Raw genomic sequence first — 20,401 nt, forward strand, 5'->3', positions numbered from 1 at the left:
CAGGCGCTATGATGAAACTGGCTCTCATGAGGACCGCCACAGGAAAGGAAGACCCATAGTTACCTTTGCTGCAGAGGATACGTTAATTAGAGTTACCAGCCTCAGAAATTGCAGCCCAAATATATGCTTCACAGAGTTCAAGTAACAGACACATCTCAACATCAACTGTTCAGATGAGACTGTGTGAATCAGGCCTTCATGGTCGAATTGCTGCAAAGAAACCACTACTAAAGGACACCAATAATAATAAGAGACCTGCTTGGGCCAAGAAACATGAGCAATGGACATTAAACTGGTGGAAATTTGTCCTTGGTCTGTTGAGTCCAAATGTGAGATTATTGGTTCTAACCGCTGTGTCTTTGTGAGACGCAGAGTAGGTGAATGGATTATCTCTGCATGTGTGGTTCCCACTGTGAAGTATGGAGGAGGTGTGATGGTGTGGTGGTGCATTGCTGGTGACACTGTGAGTGATTTATTTAGAATTCAAGGCACACTTAACCAGCATGGCTACCACAGCATTCTGCAGCGATATGCCATCCCATCTGGTTTGCGCTTAGTGGGACTATGATTTGTTTTTCAACAGGACATTGACCCAAAACACCTCCAGGCTGTGTAAAGGCTATTTGACCAAGAAGGAGAGTGATGTAGAGCTGCATCAGAAGACCTGGCCTCCACAATCACCCAACCTCAACCCAATTGAGATGGTTTGGGATGAGTTGGACCGCAGAGGGAAGGAAAAGCAGTCAACAAGTGCTCAGCATATGTGGGAACTCCTTCAAGACTGTTGGAAAAGCATTCCAGGTGAAGCTGGTTGAGAGAATGCCAAGAGTGTGCAAAGCTGTCAGCAAGGCAAATGGTGGCTACTTTGAATAATCTAAAATCTAAAATGTATTTTGATTTGTTTAACACTTTTTTGGTTCCTACATGATTCCATATGTGTTATTTCATTGTTTTGACATCTTCTCTATTATTCTACAATGTAGAAAATAGTAAAAATAAAGAAAACCCCTTGAATGAGTAGGTGTGTCCAAACTTTTGACTGGTACTGTATGTTTGTAACCCAAAAAACAGGTCACATCAAATCATAGTTATCTCAATAAAATATGCTCACACTAAATCAGTTATGAATGTTGAGGGATAGTTATCAAAATCTCTGCAAAATGATATGGTGATGCACAGGTACAGATGTAGGATCTTAATTTGATCATTATTGTTTTCGCTGACAATTTTCCTGAGTAGCAGGAAATGTAGATGAGCTTTGTGATTTCATACATTCACTGAAAACCTGCAGTTATATGAACAGTATTCCACTTTTCATGTAGTCTCATTTTGACCAGCTAATAGCCTAACCACCAATCAAGCAACATTATGGACTAAATGTTTGAATCATTTTGCTGTGACTATATAGGTCAAATTAAGATCCTACACCTGTACTGTGTAGGAATCTTGGCAAAATGTAAAATCTTTCTCCCTGTAGTGGTCTTCACCGGTGGATGCCGTCCATGCACACATTGACAGTTGCCATGCCGATACCAAATCTTTCGCAGTAGACTACTTGCCAGGGCGGAGTCCAGCCTCCCACCCCACTTATAGACCTACTGACCACCTGATGATCACTGGTGCCATGGGAACAGCACGGGGCAACAGGTGAGGACACCATGAATGGAAGCTGTCATACCTGTGTCATACCCAGCGGTGTAAAGTACTTAAGTAAAAATTAAAGTACTACTTAAGTAATTTGGGGGATATTACTATTTATATTTTTACTTATATTTTTACTTTTACTTCACTACATTCCTAATGAAAATAATGTACTTTTTACTCCATACATTTTCCCTGACACCCAAAAGTACTAGTTACATTTTGAATACTTAGCAGGACAGGAATTCAGACACTTATCAAGAGAACAACGCTGGTCATCCTACTGCCTCTGATCTGGCGGACTCACTAAACACACATGCTTTGTTTGTAAATGATGTCTGAGTGTTGGAGAGTGCCCCTGGCTATCTGTAAATGATGTCTGAGTGTTGGAGAGTGCCCCTGGCTATCTGTAAATAAATAAAAACAAGAAAATGGCGCCGTCTGGTTTGCTTAATATAAGGAATTTGAAATGATTTATACTTTTACTTTTGATACGTAAGTATATTTTAGCAACTACATTTACCTTTGATACCTAAGTATATTTAAAACCAAATACTTTTAGACTTTTTCTAAAGTGACTGTCACTTTTACTTGAGTCATTTTCTATTAAGGTATCTTGACTTTTACTCAAGTATGACAATCGGGTACTTTTTCCATCACTGGTCATACCTTATGTCCCCAAAGCCGACAATGCTTCTCCTTATTTGTGTTATTACAGGGAATGTACTTAACTTGAATATCAAATGAATGGAACCAAAATAGTGCAACCATTAAAAATTCAATAAGTATATGGTTGAATACAGTTTCCTGATCAATGGAGCACTATAAATTGGTCAATATAATGTCTGTATGTCCCAGTCAACATAGGCTGTCAAGAGACTTGGCTCATGTATAATCCCTAAACCCATGATGACCGCAATCCCTCTCACATAGCTAAACACAACTCACCTTCCCAGGTTATCCTCTACAAAGGAGAGAGACAGGTCAGTCTGATCAATATTAAGAGGTTACCAGAGGTAGGTCAAATGGTCTTGTTGAAAGTGAGAAAGCATAGTTTCATGCTACCTTTGTATTCAAGAAGGATACCCTTATAGGACTGTAATACATTTCTCATTCACAGCATATCCTTTCTAAGCGCGGTCTTACTGCATGGGAGAACGTGAGTCATACATTATGTCTCTCACACTGTGCAGAGTTGGCAAGCTATGCATAGTCACTGTGTCCTGTAGGGCACACTGGTAAGAACAGATAGCCCAATGAGATTACGGACACTGTGTTATAACCTCAACTCTTCCTGTTCTACAACCTCTCTCAAGCCACTCTCACATCTCTTGCATCACTCTGGTCAATTTTCTTATTTATCCATACTTTCCCCTTTTGTTAACCCGACAGGTACAGCTTCGCAGCACCAGATGAGGAGGGCCTGAAAATCTCCACACTTGGGCTCCACAACGGCCACAGCTCGCCAAATAGCCGGTTCCTCTCCCCTAGTGGCACATCCGGAGGAGATAGGATATCAGGAGCCACAGGTCATAGGATGAACAATTACAACGGAAAGATCTCTACCACAGGAACGAGCCAACTAAGAAGTCGCTTCGTCAAGAAAAATGGGCATTGCAACGTGGTATTCTCTAACATGGAGGAGAAATCCCAACGTTACCTGGCCGACATCTTTACCACCTGCGTGGACATTCGCTGGAGATACTTACTACTCCTCTTCTGCTCGACCTTCCTGTCCTCCTGGATGTTTTTTGGAATAATCTTCTATTCAGTTTCCAGAGCCCATGGGGATTTTGATGAGCACCCTGGAATGAGTTCCTCTTCAGGGTTGGAAGGGAATGGGCTTGGGGTTGGTGAAGTTGAAGGGGTGCAGAAAAAGTGGCAGCCATGCCTCCTTCATGTGGAGGGCTTGGTCGGAGCCTTCCTATTCTCCGTCGAGACCCAGACCACCATTGGTTATGGGTGGCGCTGTGTCACTGAGGAGTGCCCTGTGGCAGTGATCACAGTGGTGGTCCAGTCCATAGTGGGCTGCATCATTGACTCCTTCATGCTTGGCACAATCATGGTCAAAATGGCACGCCCTAAGAAGAGGAACCAGACCCTGCTGTTCTCGAAGAACGCCGTGATTTCCCAGCGCGATGGCAAGCTGTGCCTCATGTGGCGGGTGGGTAACCTGCGCAGGAGCCACATCGTGGAGGCCCATGTGCGGGCACAGCTCATTCGACCCTACGTCACGGCAGAGGGAGAGTTCATCCCTCTAGAGCAGAGGGATCTCAACGTAGGCTACGACGAAGGCATTGACCGACTCTTCCTGGTTTCTCCTCTGGTTATCGTCCATGAGATCGACGAGGACAGCCCCCTGTATACCGTGAGCCGGGCTGATCTGGAGTCTGATGACTTTGAGATCGTAGTGATCTTGGAGGGCATGGTGGAGGCCACCGCCATGACCACCCAGGCCCGCAGCTCCTATCTGGCCAAGGAGATCCTATGGGGGCACAGGTTTGAGCCTGTGATCTTTGAGGACCGAACCAAGTATCAGGTGGACTATGCTCGCTTCCACAAGACCTACGAGGTGCCCTCCACACCCCACTGCAGCGCCAAGGAGCTCAGTGAGACGGCCAGCCGGCCTGCCTCATCTGCCTCCTCCCACTCAGTATTCCCAACCAGCCCCAGAATCACCCAGCACCTCGCAACCCCCCACTCCCCCAGCGCCTTCTGCTATGAGAATGAGGTAGCGCTGAGCTGTGGAGAGGACGAGGATGAACTGGATAGGCAAAAGGGAAAAGACAGGGAGGAGGAAAGGAGGAATTCAGTTTCTGTAGACTTTCATCATTTGTTTCAGGACACAGCCACAATGACATCTGGGAGCAACGTGCTGTGCGTTTTGGACATGGACAACCAGATGGATTTTGACATTCTACAGACTACCATTACTCGTGATCCACTGACATATAAAAGTGAGTCAGGAATCTGAGGCAAAGGGATGGCACCCTCAGACCCTTCCCAAACCCTCCATTCATATATACCTACCTGTAGGTCTTGAAAAGAGGTCTTCCTTCTGTATTTTGCACGTTTTGCTCTGGATTTAGTACTAGATCTACACCCCTTTCGCCTTGCCAGCATTATTTTGTACTTTAACCTGAGCCCATGTTTTTGTTTGTGGAGAGAACCAAATGGGAGGCTGAAGTATTGGTTCTACTCTGCACACCTCACCCATACGTGTACCTCAGGGCTGTGGGACAGTCACCTAGAGAGGTAATTACATATGAGATTGTATGAACGAGTGACTTTTTTAATGAGGTAATAGGAAAGGAACACCAAGAGATGTACAGTTCCAGTAGAGAGCTGAGGATGAGACAAATATTGACTTGTTGAGACGTGTGTAATGAAGGATAAACAGACATTTGACCAAAGGAGGACTTCTGCTTCAGAAAGTGTCTCAGAAGGAAATGTGCAGGGAAGACACGCAGAATATTTGAGTGACATTCAAGTAGGTAGGTATGATGTTTATCTACACAGTCTTATTACAGAGTTTGTTTCATTTGGACATGATACATGATATTTTGATGTGTAATCAACCTCCAGTGTTCTGTAAAGATGACTGGTGATATGACATGTAATATGAATCATACTTGGGTTCAAATACTATATCAACTCTCAGTTCAGGTGTGGAATATAACAGACAGGATAGTTTGCTGCTTTCTACTATTTGCACTATTTTTCTTCAGTCAAGTTTTCCTCTGAGCCTCTTTTCTCCCTAATTTACTACTGTACACACATTGTTTTCATAGTGTCTTTAGCATAGATCAATGAATCATTTATCGGTTGTTACTGTGCGTAATCACAACAATACAATGACCAACACAATCATTGAATAATCATAGGTAAGGGACTTATTGTCTAAAATCCAGTTCTTCATTTGCTGGAGAAAAGAACTAGGTGTTTTCATTCTCCAGAATTAGGTCGTTTTTTTCTCTCACATTTTTATTAAAGGCCTGTTTTTGTGTTGCAAAAGGAGCATGAATGTAACATAATGGAAAGTCCCTCTCTTCAGTGTATATCAGTAGAGGACTTATCATAAGTTACTTATCTGGTCTCTCATGTCCCCTTTATGACATGTCCCTCTCCCGATAGATACCTTTGGGGGAATCATCTGAAAGCAGTTCTCTTTAGAACGTGAGATCTCATTAAGGTTGATTCTAGAGAGACTGAATATAGAAACATCTTTGTGTATTCCAAAGTGTCTATATTTCATCTCTTTCCCACTAAGTCAAATGTAAACAATATTGTCTTGTTTGTTGGCATATGGTTTGTGTATGAAATTACTCAAATAGTTTTTCTGACCCTTCTCATGCACCGTAGCTCCGATTGTGTGTAGTTGTCTGAAAGATGTACATGTACCTTGTCTGTTTCCTGCACTACACTGCACCTGTTTTTCTCTTCATCTATATCCAACAAAATCTGGTTCTTGAGTAACTTTTGCCATTTTTACATCTGCAAAATTGTTTGTGAAGATTATATAAACTTGAATGTGTGTGTGTGAGAGAGAGAGAGAGAGAGAGAGAGAGAGAGAGAGAGAGAGAGAGAGAGAGAGAGAGAGAGAGAGAGAGAGAGAGAGAGCACTGGGCATTCAGTATGACAGTAGGCTTTTCAAGTCAAAACTTGCACTTTTTGAAATAACCAGACCTTTGTGACAGTTGAGGCACACAGGAAACGTTGTTACCACAATGCAACTGCTACTTTATATTTTTACAATGAACGTACGGGTTGTGTGTACATTTCGATATGCTAGCAGCAACATGGAGTAAATGCTGAGAGATAAATGCTGAGATCTTTATTACACTACTATATCTGTTTTACAATGTATGTTTGTAAAACAAACCAATTGTCTAACATTATTTCCTAAAATAACTGTGTTGTTTTATCTCTGCCGCTCAGTCTTCCTGCTTGCACGTCTCTATTAACATGCCATGTGTGGATCAACAGAACAGACAAATTCCCTGACCAACACAAGCTTGAACAGCGAGTAAATCATAGAATGCACTTTATTCCTTGTGTATACCTTTCGATGTTGAAAATAAATATGAATAATGTATAATATTTGACTGTCTCTGTACATGTAGAATATGAACAATATTTGTGCACTAACTAACAAACAGTTGAATCCAGAGGAGAAAATCCAGGAAGTGAGGAGATAATAAAGGGATGGAAGGATGGAGTTGTTGTTCTCATGCTGTGCCACTAGGTGACTCTAACACCATCAGCGAGGTCTCCAGCAGAGAATACTGAGGCAAACGTTCCCTCTAGTGGTGTATTTGTTCCAGTGTGTTCACCACCCAGCTCCCTAGATCAACTATCAGACTGAGGTAGTTATGTCTGATCTCTCATGCTGTGCTAAGCGACTTACGGGACTCTTCAAAACAAGAATATCCAAACGTAAAATGAAAAGCATAACATCGTACAATTCGTAGTGTATCAAGGGGATCTGAGGCCATTAATGATTGCAAGGATTCTCTGGAGCAGGAAATCAAGGACAGGACAGAGTCGTCTCCGGTAGCCGTGGTCTGATCTCCAGAAACAGATGCAGCCTCAACACAAGACAGAAGAAAAACGGACTCAATCGTCCAAAAGAAGAATGTGGTTTCTGTACCAGAGTCTGGCAATAAGGTTACAGAGAGCTGTGACGGAACCTTCAGAGATACGCTCCAGTAGTACCCACCTGGTCTTGGTAGAACAGATAGGGAATCTGAATAGGGGTCACAGAGGTCAAATAGTGGTGCAGACAAGCCTGGCACATTGCCAGGTTCTTTGAACCCTGCCTCACTGAACACACTGCATATCTTAAATGAGCTCCAATTTAGACGTGTCTTAGCCAGAGCAGGTGTGCAGAGGTACCTCATATAATTATAATAATACATGACATTTAGCAGAAACTTGTATCCTAACCGACGTAAAATCATGTGTGCATACATTTTCTGTATGTACAACTACATTTTACTTCCCTTATCCAAAGTTCCTGTCCCAGTCTTTGTATCAGCATGGACAGTTCTTTTATTTATACATCTGCGTTTGAGTGTTCTTCTGTCTTAATGAGATCGTTCCTCTCTCCCGATTTTAATTAAGTTAAAATCACCCTCCTCTTCAGGCTAATGAGGCACTTCCCCTTTCAGCGTTTTCTTCATTAGTCCCCCCATCCCCTGCTATATACTCTTCTCTATCCCCTGCTCTATCATCTTCTCTACTATCTTCTCTATAATCTTCTCTATCCCCTGCTCTATCATCTTCTCTACTATCTTCTCTATAATCTTCTCTATCCCCTGCTCTATCATCTTCTCTACTATCTTCTCTATAATCTTCTCTATCCCCTGCTCTATCATCTTCTCTACTATCTTCTCTATCATCTTCTCTATCCCCTGCTCTATCATCTTCTCTACTATCTTCTCTATCCCCTGCTCTATCATCTTCTCTATCCCCTGCTCTATCATCTTCTCTATCATCTACTCTCTATTCTCTTCTCTATCCTCTTCTCTATCATCTTCTCTATTCTCTTCTCTATAATCTTCTCTATCCCCTGCTCTATCATCTTCTCTATTATCTTCTCTATTCTCTTCTCTATCCTCTTCTCTATCATCTTCTCTATCCCCTGCTCTATCATCTTCTCTATCATCTACTCTCTATTCTCTTCTCTATCATCTTCTCTATCATCTTCTCTATCATCTTCTCTATCATCTTCTCTATCCTCTTCTCTATCATCTTCTCTATCATCTTCTCTATCCTCTTCTGTATCATCTTCTTTATCATCTTTATAATCTTCTCTATCATCTTCTCTATCATCATCGCTATCATCTTCTCTATCATCTGCTCTTCTCAGAATACACAGTCTATTTACAGTATCTATACAAATGTGCACAATTTGGACCTCATAACTTTTAGAGAAGTGGTCAGGCATTTTGCTCAGCAGATGAAAAGGTTCAGAGTGGGGAGGACTGGTTTGTAGCTTCAAGCCCTGAGGCAACACCACTTTATTAGTTAGAGAGTGTGTTCGCTGGTGTGGTAAAAGAGAGAGGGGTGGGCTACATTCTGGCTATTAGAGTGGTTTGGGGCTCATACCAACTCTATTGTGCATTGTCTCCAAATGGAAAAACTTGGACTCAACAGTGACCCATTGTGTGGCCTTAACTCTCCATTACTATGCTATTTATGGGATGTGTCTGCCTTCATCATCCCCTTCCCCTCCTTTCTCATTCTCCATCTCTCCTTCCTGACCGTCCTCATCTCTCCTTCCTGATCTCTTCTTCCTCTAACCTCCTTCATCCCTCACCCATCACCATGTGCCGTATTTTCATGACCCTATTCAAGCGCTTCCTGCTGTTCTTCTCGTTCTTTACTTCTTTCCGGTCGTTCTGTCTTTCCTCCTCTCTCTGTAAGAGTATTTATTGCATCTCTTCAGTCAGTATTTACATTGTATTTTCAAACACATTAGACTCCGTTTATCTCACTCTTGCATCATTCACTTTTCATATTCCCTCCTCCTCTCTCCCATACATTCTCTTAAAATATCAAACTTAATAAAATCTATGTTCAGGCAGGCCTTTCACTAATAACTATTTAGGCACATTTCCCATCTGTCTCAATCTTGCTATGCTCTTTCACTTGCCTCGTCCTTTCAGCTGAGGTGCTCGGTTAGAGGTGTAAGGTTACAGATTCCCCAAAGAATTCCTCCCAGGGGGAACTAGCTTCTTCCCCGGTGAAAAACGACAACTCTAAAGCTTCTCTTTTTCTTATAACTTAGTCAGAAATACATTACTACTGAAGCTGCTGTTACAAAACATATTTCAAACAGAAAACATGAGCTTGCGCACACCCAGAGAAAATGATTTAGTGGAGAGGTGCTGACTAACGGAGAATAAACTGGAAGCTACAAAAACAAAGAGAGTCGCACACTCCATATATATAATGTCACATTTGAAGACAGCCTGTGGTGTAAACGTTACGACCCCAAGGGAATCCGTGATGAACACATACAACCTGCTGTAGCAGCACATTTCTCCCTTTCCCTTGTACAAGGAGTTCATTCTTGTGTCCAGCATGCGTTCATCGAAATGGATTCACACTGATGTTATTTGACTCCGGCTCCTGTCTGTTTACATGTAATGGGATTACATCCAGTGTGTCACTGACGGAAGTTAAACTGACGAGACCTCAATCACACGACTTCATCAATTAACACAACTCATCACCTGGGAAACTGAGTGTTGCTGTCTGTCAGCTGCTGATCAGTAGATCATCTGTATCTAGGTTACATCATATGGACACACGGTTTGGAGGGAGTCTAAGACTATGTCTGTCTGTGTCTGTGAGTATGTAGCTCTGCTGTGTGTGGTGTGTGTGTGTGTGTGTGTGTGTGTGTGTGTGTGTGTGTGTGTGTGTGTGTGTGTGTGTGTGTGTGTGTGTGTGTGTGTGTGTGTGTGTGTGTGTGTGTGGGTGTGTGGGTGTGTGTGTGTGGTTGGGTGTGGTGTGTGTGTGTGTGTGTGTGTGTGTGTGTGTGTGTGTGTGTGTGTGTGTGTGTGTGTGTGTGTGTGTGGGGTGTGTGTGTGTGTGTGTGTGTGTGGTTGGGTGTGTGTGTGTGTGTGTGTGTGTGTGTGGGTGTGTGTGTGTGTGTGTGTGTGTGGGTGTGTGTGTGTGTGGTTGGGTGTATGTGTGTGTGTGTGTGTGGTTGGGTGTGTGTGTGTGTGTGTGTGGGTGTGTGTGTGCGTGTGTGTGGTTGGGTGTATGTGTGTGTGTGTGTGTGTGTGTGGTTGTGTGTGTGTGTGTGTGTGTGGTTCGGTGTGTGTGTGTGTGTGTGTGTGTGTGTGTGTGTGTGTGTGTGTGTGTGTGTGTGTGTGTGTGTGTGTGTGTGTGTGTGTGTGTGTGTTTGAACCCTAGCTCACATGGGCAGAGTGAGGGAGGGCCGCAGGGTGAGGAGGCTGCTCCCCATCTCCCTCTCCTCTTTCATCTCTCTCTCCCGGCCTCCAACAACGAAGTCTTTCATTCGGGCATCTCTATGGCCGCCCTCAGACCCCCCCGAGGCCCCCACCCTTTCATGCTGCTTAATTCAATGTTCCGAGAAAAACTCATGATTGGAAAGTGACTCTCTTTTTTTCTGTATCCACCCCACCACCCTCATCTCCCTGCTCTTCTACTTTCTGTGTTTTTGCCATCAAAACAACATCTGCCCTGATGCACAGGAAGGAATGGGACACATCATCACCGTTGGCAACAGTATTGTGATGTGATCAGAATGTGTGAGAGCATGGAGTCAATGACACAAGGGCTAAGAATAGGCAGCCAAAACACAGGTCAGATATGTGTCTGAGGAGGGGGAGAGGGCAGATGGGGGGGGGGGGGGGGGGGCAGAAGGGGGGGAGAGAGGGCAGAAGGGGAGGGGGAGGGGGGAGAGGGCAGAAGGGAAAAGTGAGGGAGAGGGAGTGAGGGCAGAAGAGGAGGGTGAGGGAGAGAGGGCAGAAGGGGGTAGTGAGGGAGAGGGAGAGAGGGCAGAAGGGGAGGGGGAGGGGAGAGAGGGCAGAAGGGAAAAGTGAGGGAGAGGGAGAGAGGGCAGAAGAGGAGGGTGAGGGAGAGAGGGCAGAAGGGGGTAGTGAGGGAGAGGGAGAGAGGGCAGAAGGGGAGGGGGAGGGGAGAGAGGGCAGAAGGGAAAAGTGAGGGAGAGGGAGAGAGGGCAGAAGAGGAGGGTGAGGGAGAGAGGGCAGAAGGGGGTAGTGAGGGAGAGGGAGAGAGGGCAGAAGGGGAGGGGGAGGGGAGAGAGGGCAGAAGGGAAAAGTGAGGGAGAGGGAGAGAGGGCAGAAGAGGAGGGTGAGGGAGAGAGGGCAGAAGGGGGTAGTGAGGGAGAGGGAGAGAGGGCAGAAGAGGAGGGTGAGGGAGAGAGGGCAGAAGGGGGTAGTGAGGGAGAGGGAGAGAAGGCAGAAGGGGAAAGTGAGGGAGAGGGAGAGAGGGCAGAAGAGGAGGGTGAGGGAGAGAGGGCAGAAGGGGGTAGTGAGGGAGAGGGAGAGAGGGCAGAAGGGGAAAGTGAGGGAAAGGGAGAGAGGGCAGAAGAGGAGGGTGAGGGAGAGAGGGCAGAAGGGGAAAGTGAGGGAGAGGGAGAGGGAGAGAGGGCAGAAGGGGAGGGTGAGGGAGAGAGGGCAGAAGGGGAAAGTGAGGGAGAGGGAGAGGGAGAGAGGGCAGAAGGGGAGGGTGAGGGAGAGAGGGCAGAAGGGGAAAGTGAGGGAGAGGGAGAGGGAGAGGGAGAGAGGGCAGAAGGGGAGGGTGAGGGAGAGAGGGCAGAAGGGGAAAGTGAGGGAGAGGGAGAGAGGGCAGAAGGGGAGGGTGAGGGGGGAGGTAGAGTGACATGCCGGGTGATTGATCAAAGGGATGGATAAAGACGACTCAAAACGAAAGATGAAGAGGGAAGACCCGAGGGAGGAAGGGGAGGGTGAGGGAGAGATTGGCATCTTCACTACCTGAGAGTCTTCCAACAAATCACGCAGTAGACCCAAGACCACTGCTGCTGGCACCACAGGCGATGCATGATCACATGAGCAAACAACCTGGCTTCTGTCTGTGGGTTCTACACGGGATACACATCAACACTCTTTGCAATTCTTTTTATGGTATAATAACACATAACTTAAGACTGAAGAACACCGATGATTAAGTGAGGGGGCGCCTTTCCTCGTCCACCTCATGCACTCTGGGTGTCTTTCAGCGATGAAGCCCAAATAGATTTCTAACTACACATGTAGTGCGACCAAATAAGAGCAAAACAAGACCTTCAAAAGAAAAGTGACCAAGCCAATCGCTCCAGCTGACCAAGATGAACCTGCAGTAGTGGTGGCTGGGTAAAGTCAATGGGGAAGGACTGAGCTAAATATCATGTGGTTGTCCGTGGTACTGATTTCTGTGTGTGCGCGTAAGGACAAAAAAACATGTTGACACCACCCTACTTGTTGAGAAACGCCAATGCCATCCTCCTCTCTTTCATGTTGCCGAAACAATCCATGACTCTGTCATACAGTACACGCTTTCATTTTTTGTTGTCCTATGCTACCTGGCTAAAATGCTTGCTCACTAACCCACCTTTTTTTGGTGCGCCAGGACCATTCACAGTTGAGCTCACTCAGTTTAACTCAACGCTGATTGGCTATTATTGTCAATTTTTTTAATCATGGGAGGTCAAATGCTCTCTGGCTTCTCTTGCATCCAATGTTCCGGGGGAGCGGCAACAAATCATACCCTTTTTGACCAGACAGCATCAGATAGATGGGCTACACATACAGAGACAGAGGGGCGCTGTTTCGTTCGCTCGGATGCCTTCTCTCCGATGAGATACATTCAGCCTCTTGCGAATTAAAGGAACATGATGAAACACAGAGAGATGAAAGATACATTTTTTTTCTTTTTTTCTTAGTACATTTTTTGGGGAAGCCTGGCTTCCCTTGGCAACCATGAATACACAGCATTATGAACATGAGCACATCTTACATCTACTGCCGTGATTGATCGACTATTAACTACACGAACTTCAACGAATTGGGAATAAACGACTGCTTGAACGTCCTATTGCCAGAGCCTTCACCTTAATTATCGTGTTAGAGGCTTCCTTGAAAGAGGTGGTTTCATCCCCAAAATGTCAGAACAGTAGTCGTTCAAGGCAGAGACAGATGCAACCCCTGCTACTTGGGCATGGGCCACGGCAATCAAAGTTTCATTCCCTGCTCGAGGCGTGTTAATTACGCGAGGTCGCGAGGATCACAGCGGGCGGGTAATTACCAAAATGGATGTGAAGCTTGTAGTTTAGGCAGAGGATGAGTCAAACACACAGACTCCTTCTCACACAGTTTACACTGTTATTAAGCGGCCCCTCCAGACCCTATCTGTTCACCTCTGTCTCTCGCCCCTCTTCGTCTCCCTGGAGTCACAGTCACTTCAAAGCTGTAGTCGTGCTTGATGACTTTTGATTGACTTTTGACTTTGACTTTTGAGAATGGGAATCATGGGGCTGAGCAGCCTTACTAACCGCTGCCTCACAGCATGAGAATATGATCAGAGTTGTATTGTCATTAGTTTAACATTCGCCTTAAAATCAAGTGTCAACTTCCTCCACCCAGGACATACAGCAAATCAAACACACCTTTAAAAGAACAATCCAGGACATACAGCAAATCAAACACACCTTCAAAAGCACAATCCACAAATCCACCATCTGCTATTGATTAAATACAGGCCCCAATACCTCCAAAGGTAATTGCTCATTAACAGCAATAACTTCTGTAACAATATGACAGCTCAGAGATGAGCAATTGCAGATTGATAATCACTTGTCTGTACACCAGCTTGTGAAACACATAGTAGTCTTTTACACATGTAAATATGTTGTGTATGGTTTGTGATTTTCAGGCACACGCAACAATTCAGCAAAACTACAAACATTTCCCCTGATACTCTCCTAGTTGGCTGGAAGATATGTGGTAGGAATATTGATCTTGTATAGGGACCAAATGGCCGCGCCTGAGAGGGAAGCCAAGACCATACACAACAGAATATTTTCAGTGATGCAAATGACTCCGACCACGTTCCAGCCAGCACCCAGACAGCGACATGGCGACAAAGGACACTTTTGTTCTCTTCCAAATTCTTGTGCATCATTTTCTGCAAATGACTGAATCACCTCATCCCTCGCCTCTCATTCCACTCAATTAGCATGTTTGCGTCTTACCCCCCTCACTCAGGGATGGATAGAAATGTCCAAATGTTATCACATAATATACACCCACTGTGGCACTGAGATGACGCAGAGAGATGGAGGTAGTGGTGACAGGAGGTAAAGAATAGGTGATTGGTTTTGCTCCAGGAGACAGGGGGGAATGGTTAGGAGGGACACAAGGCTCCATTGAACGCTTTCTCACTTACTCCTCATGCGTCTCCCCCAGTTCTCTTCCATCTCGTCCTTTCTCCCACAGCTGCAGCAGTCCTCGTGCTTTTGTATTAGAGGAGGGAAGGGAGAGCATACTGACAGAGAGAGGGAGTGAGACTGAAAAGAAAGAGCGAGGGAGAGATGTGGAACGGGACAGCGGCCGTGGAGTGAACTGAAATTCAAGGAATAAAGAAAGTAACAATTAATATCAAGTCTGTTGTTTGTAAAGATGTGTATAAAGATGGCAGAATTTAGATACAATGTCATTGTTTTAGCACTACCCACTGAGTTTGGAAACTACGGCACGTGACATGGTTCAATGTGCCAATAAATCAGCACAATCGACCTTTTTCGGTTTTTCAAATTGCTGGGATCTTGAAGCTAAAATTGCGATCATGTATACGGTGGTAATTACCAAAAATTGTAGTGGAGAGCAATGAATAATACGTTGAATTGTACGGCGAACTTAGCAAAACAAGGAATTTGTGGTAAGTGCATTGGGGCCACCATCTTTATGCACCTCTGCTGTTGATCAATCTTTGCCCAATTACACCTGTTTCATGGTAAATACTGGGACTTTCAAAGGGTGCCTGATTTTTGGAGGAGGTCAATGTGGTGGAAAACAATGGCTCCATTCATACTGATAAATGCAAAGTCTTTATTGATAACAAATCATCTCAGCATGATTGTACTTGGCTCATTCTGAATCCATTGTCACTTCATGGTCATTATTGCCTACAATTGACCCTTGGTCTGGCAAGACCGACTTTACATCAATATATAGATAATAAATGACTGACTTTACATCAATATATAGATAATAAAAGACTGACTTTACATCCATATATAGATAATAAAAGACTGACTTTACATCAATATATAGATAATAAAAGACTGACTTTACATCCATATATAGATAATAAAAGACTGACTTTACATCCATATATAGATAATAAAAGACTGACTTTACATCCATATATAGATAATAAAAGACTGACTTTACATCCATATATAGATAATAAAAGACTGACTTTACATCCATATATAGAAAAGAAAAGACTGACTTTACATCCATATATAGAAAATAAAAGACTGACTTTACATCCATATATAGATAATAAATGACTGACTTTACATCAATATATAGATAATAAAAGACTGACTTTACATCAATATATAGATAATAAAAGACTGACTTTACATCCATATATAGATAATAAAAGACTGACTTTACATCCATATATAGATAATAAAAGACTGACTTTACATCCATATATAGATAATAAATGACTGACTTTACATCCATATATAGATAATAAAAGACTGACTTTACATCCATATATAGATAATAAAAGACTGACTTTACATCAATATATAGATAATAAAAGACTGACTTTACATCCATATATACATAATAAAAGACTGACTTTACATCCATATATAGATAATAAAAGACTGACTTTACATCAATATATAGATAATAAAAGACTGACTTTACATCAATATATAGATAATAAATGACTGACTTTACATCCATATATAGATAATAAAAGACTGACTTTACATCAATATATAGATAATAAAAGCACACCTGTGCGTTACTGTTTAGTTAGTTGCCTGGAAATCTTAGCCACAGGAAAAACAAGGATAGCAAAACATAGATGCATGCACATTATCATCAAAACTTTACAAGCAATCTGCAAAATATTATAATAAAGTATTTGTTTATGGTTGAAATGCTATTGATGACGTCAGGATTCTCAAAATGGCATGCAATGGCAAATGAAAGGTTATAAAATGCCACCGAAGATCAGGCAGGTAACTAAACTCTCGCTAATTTTACCTCAGACTCTAACTCCACAACCCCTTATCAATTTCCTTTAGATGTCCCCTCACACAATTGAAGTAACTAGATTCTTCCCTTTGGCTAGCTAGTGTAGATATGAACCAGGACATACAATGGGCCATTCATGGTGCTTGCAATACATTGACCCACATCCCATCCCTTCCCACCACTACCACACCCCATCCCCTCTTGCCTCCTCGCCCCATCTCTCTCTAGCATTTTCTCCTGCTAACCCCCGCCCCACCCCCACCCCACCCTGCTCCCCAGCTGCATTGAAAGCCAGTCCAAGTTCTATCCCCCTCAACTATTACCACCCAACCAACCTACTCCTCCCCCCATCACCACCAGCAACATCGGGAAAAAAGAACACAAAAGAATAGGAAATTCAGTGATAGGAACACAAAGACAGGATTCATGGCAAGCCACAGAAACTCAAGAAGGGGACCTATTTAAGCGCCGCGCAGCTGCATCGATTTATTAAAAAGATGGCTGAAAAGAAAGGTCAGAAGGTCTCATGGAATGCTGAATTATTTTTATTAACCCTTTGAAGATTGCCTGACATTTTAATGGGCTTTAATCATTATTTATCACAATCAGTGAGGCATTTCTGTGAAGGATTCCATTCAGTCATTGTGATAGGGTAAATGTAAGGAATCTTAAAGAGTTCAACAGGAGTGCTGAGTGTCTGTGAACTTTGGTTCTATGACGCATAAGTGTTAATGTGAAGTAGTGGACAACAGATACACTGGGAGTCTACGTTCGAAGTGAAGAGGGACTGTGTGATATCCTTGTGCTCACCTGTCAATGACTACATACAAGAATGGTGGTTCCATTTGGGGGGGGGGGGGGGGGGGGGGGATCTCCAGCTCTTCAAATGATCACAGCCCACAGGATGATTGCAGCAGCTTTAACTGACCTGCTGCAATGGGAAATATTTGTGCACCTGTTTGATTTTGTACAGGTGCAAAATCTGTTACTGCCTAACAGCTTAGAGCAGATTCCATATTTAAGAGTGGGTAAGCTGAATGTCTGGTCTGTGGGCCATATCAGAAATGAAAAGCAAACCCCAAGAAGGGTATGGTAAAGTTTGCAGTCTGTAACTTTTCAAGTGGATTCCAAAATCTCCATAACAAAGCCAGACACCAAACAACCTAGTTAAAAGTGAGAGCTACATTTAAATTAAAGTAAATTACTTAATGTCCTGTAATGGACCTCTGCATTGTTTTGCCTAGTCCATCTTCTCCACTGCAATCCATCTCAGCTGCCATTGCTCAGTGCCAAAATGAGGATTATGAGGAGGAAGGGTTTGGGTGTTTACTGGGCACCTAATTCAAGTGATGGATGGCAGCAGAATTCTCCCCATCCCACCAGAAATATGAGATCATTACACTAAGTCCAGTCATTTTTACCAGTGACCTCTCTCTCCCTCTCCAGCTCTTTCTCTCCCCCTATCAGATTCTCTCCTTTTGTGAGAACGCAGGAATTCCCCCAGGAATTTTCTCTGCCAGCACACAGACAAAAGGTCAACCCTTCCCTCACAGACACAAAATAATAAATACATTTGCTCTAGAAAATTCTGTTCTTTCTCTCTTCTTCTTCTTGTTGTTCTTCTTCTATCCTTTAAGTGTTGCTGAAATAAATGTAATCCAGTCTAGTGTGGCACTGGATGTTGTTGATATCTGTCCCTGTTGTGACCAGGTTAATGGAAGAGCCCCCTCAGGTAGTGTCACAGTCACAGAACCATGAGGCCCACATTAGCAGTCTGCTTTGAGGGTGACCCCCTTACCCCCCTGGTCACGAGGCCTGAGTTCTAACTGTTAACGGTCACAACTGTCTATGGCTGCACAACAAACGGCATCATCAGCGTCACATGTCAGGTCCATGCCACCACAGCGGATTTATGGGAAACTCAGACACTATAGAGACAGTTTCAACATTAACCACATTTCTATGTTGAAGGAAACAATTAGCAACATAAGTCACAGTAAAAAACACTTAGTTCAACGTTTGTAGTTTCAATTTTTTTCTACTTTCAGATAGTGATTTAAAATGATATGATGAAGGTTTGTGACTGGAAAATGTCCCAATAGCGCTACATATTCCATTCTAAATGAACAAAGCTAAACAGATAGAAAATGAATCATCATTATGAATCTACATATAATAAATGAATATTCAATAAGTAAGAGAAGTCTCATTCTACTAAGTGTTCTTATTCCTTTGCCTCTTAATTTTTATTTCAATCAATACCATAATGTTAATGATTTGTTCTATTGATAATTATATAATTTGACCCTATTTTTACTTCTCTACATCTGTAAACGTCAAGACAATACATACAGTTTAGCGCAATATTCAAATATTGGTTCTAAAGACACAAAAACAAAACAGAGAAAATATATTCACCATTTTACATTTTTAAGAGGTTTACCACAAAGTTGGACGCTGTTTTATCATATAGAAAAAGCATATTTATGAATTAACAAGCGAAGTCAGAGGGTGAAGGAGTTAGGCTTCTGTTATAAAATATAGATTTAAAAATTTGTCTGACATTTAGTTCTGTTATTTTGACAAAACAATATCCAGAATATTTTATTTAATAATGATCTGATACTAATTTGGCCTTTCGACATAAATGACATGTCAGTCGTTGTATGCAACCAAAATTGAAAAGACAAATTTGCATGACTTTATAAATATTTTCGTTACATCAATGCTTCCTCTAATCTTCTGATAAATTAGTCCTAATGTAAAATTGAGGAAAATGTATTTCTCGTCTTATTCTGTCACGTTTGCTGCCGTTAACAAAAACAATAGTCTGACCATTTTGTCCTACAACAAACTCAGTAAATGTAGACTACAATTAGAAAGTATAAAATACCATATCGCTGAACAAATTTAAAGCTAGAATCCTTAGTTGATACATCCATTTGTGGATGTAAATGCATTATATATACCCATTGATTCTTGAAGCATATAACTTATAATATATAAGCTTGTTTTACTCCAATGTTTGTAATAATAATAATAATTGATTGGATTCATATAGTGCTTTTCTACCAACTGAAGTACTCAACGTGCTTTACATAGTATGGGAGAAACTCACCTCATCCACCACCAATGTGCGGCACCAACCTGGGTGATGCACAGCGACCATTTTTTGTGGCAAAATGCTCTCCACACATCAGGTGGATCAGGTGGAGTTCAGGTGGAGAGGTTAGGAGTGATGAATGCCAATTAGGAATGAGGTTGATGATTAGGTGGCCATGATGGAATGGGGCCAGGTTGGTAGATGGATTAGACGCGGAGTTTTCATAAGAGTTTATCTAATGGTGAAATTACTTATTGTTAGGCCTAAAAGCAAACCACCTAAAAAATGTTTTTTAAATCGCATTGATAATAGTTAACCTGATGTTATAAGCGAATCGATTATAACGATATAATCAAGTCTAACTGTTGAGTTATTTTGAACTACGACCTTATATTAACCTACACCAATCGCCTAATCTACTAAATGTTTACACAATTGAGAAACCGGCTAAATTAAACTTTAATATTAGGCTAATCAACCAAATTGCATGGAAGCATATTCTTTGTTAAATACCTAATTGAATAAATGTTTCCTTTCGATAAAAGAGTATAATTTGCCTAGAGGAGAACATAAAATGTAATGTCATGACGGTGCTGTTAAAAAAAAATAATTAAACAACAACGATTCGACACATGCGACCACAGATATGTTCATCTGGCTTTTCTCTCCCTCTTAATTAACTTCAATAAATCACAACACAATCACACACAAATGCCGGGTCCTTACAGGATATTGATTTCGATAAAGAAACACTAACCACGTACATGACGTGTATCTTTCTGAACTTTTTTCATTACAATATCCTTAGCTTATAACAAAAAACGTGTAATATATAATAGACATCCCAAACACTGAGGCTCAGAAATGATATGAATCA

At 42.6% G+C, this 20,401-nt stretch overlaps 1 protein-coding gene across 1 annotated transcript; it reads left to right on the forward strand.

Moving 5' to 3' along the window:
* The first annotated feature begins 1,109 nt into the window (after positions 1-1,109).
* LOC106607139 (ATP-sensitive inward rectifier potassium channel 12) lies at positions 1,110-7,610 on the forward strand. Its single transcript, XM_014203763.3, has 2 exons — positions 1,110-1,647; positions 3,034-7,610. The coding sequence occupies exons 1-2, from the start codon at positions 1,610-1,612 to the stop codon at positions 4,613-4,615; spliced, it is 1,620 nt and encodes a 539-aa protein (XP_014059238.1). The 5' UTR covers positions 1,110-1,609; the 3' UTR covers positions 4,616-7,610.
* The last annotated feature ends 12,791 nt before the right edge of the window (positions 7,611-20,401 follow it).

The sequence above is a fragment of the Salmo salar genome, chromosome 06, assembly GCF_965601325.2.
Source record: "Salmo salar chromosome 06, fSalSal1, whole genome shotgun sequence".
Lineage (NCBI taxonomy): Eukaryota > Metazoa > Chordata > Actinopteri > Salmoniformes > Salmonidae > Salmo > Salmo salar.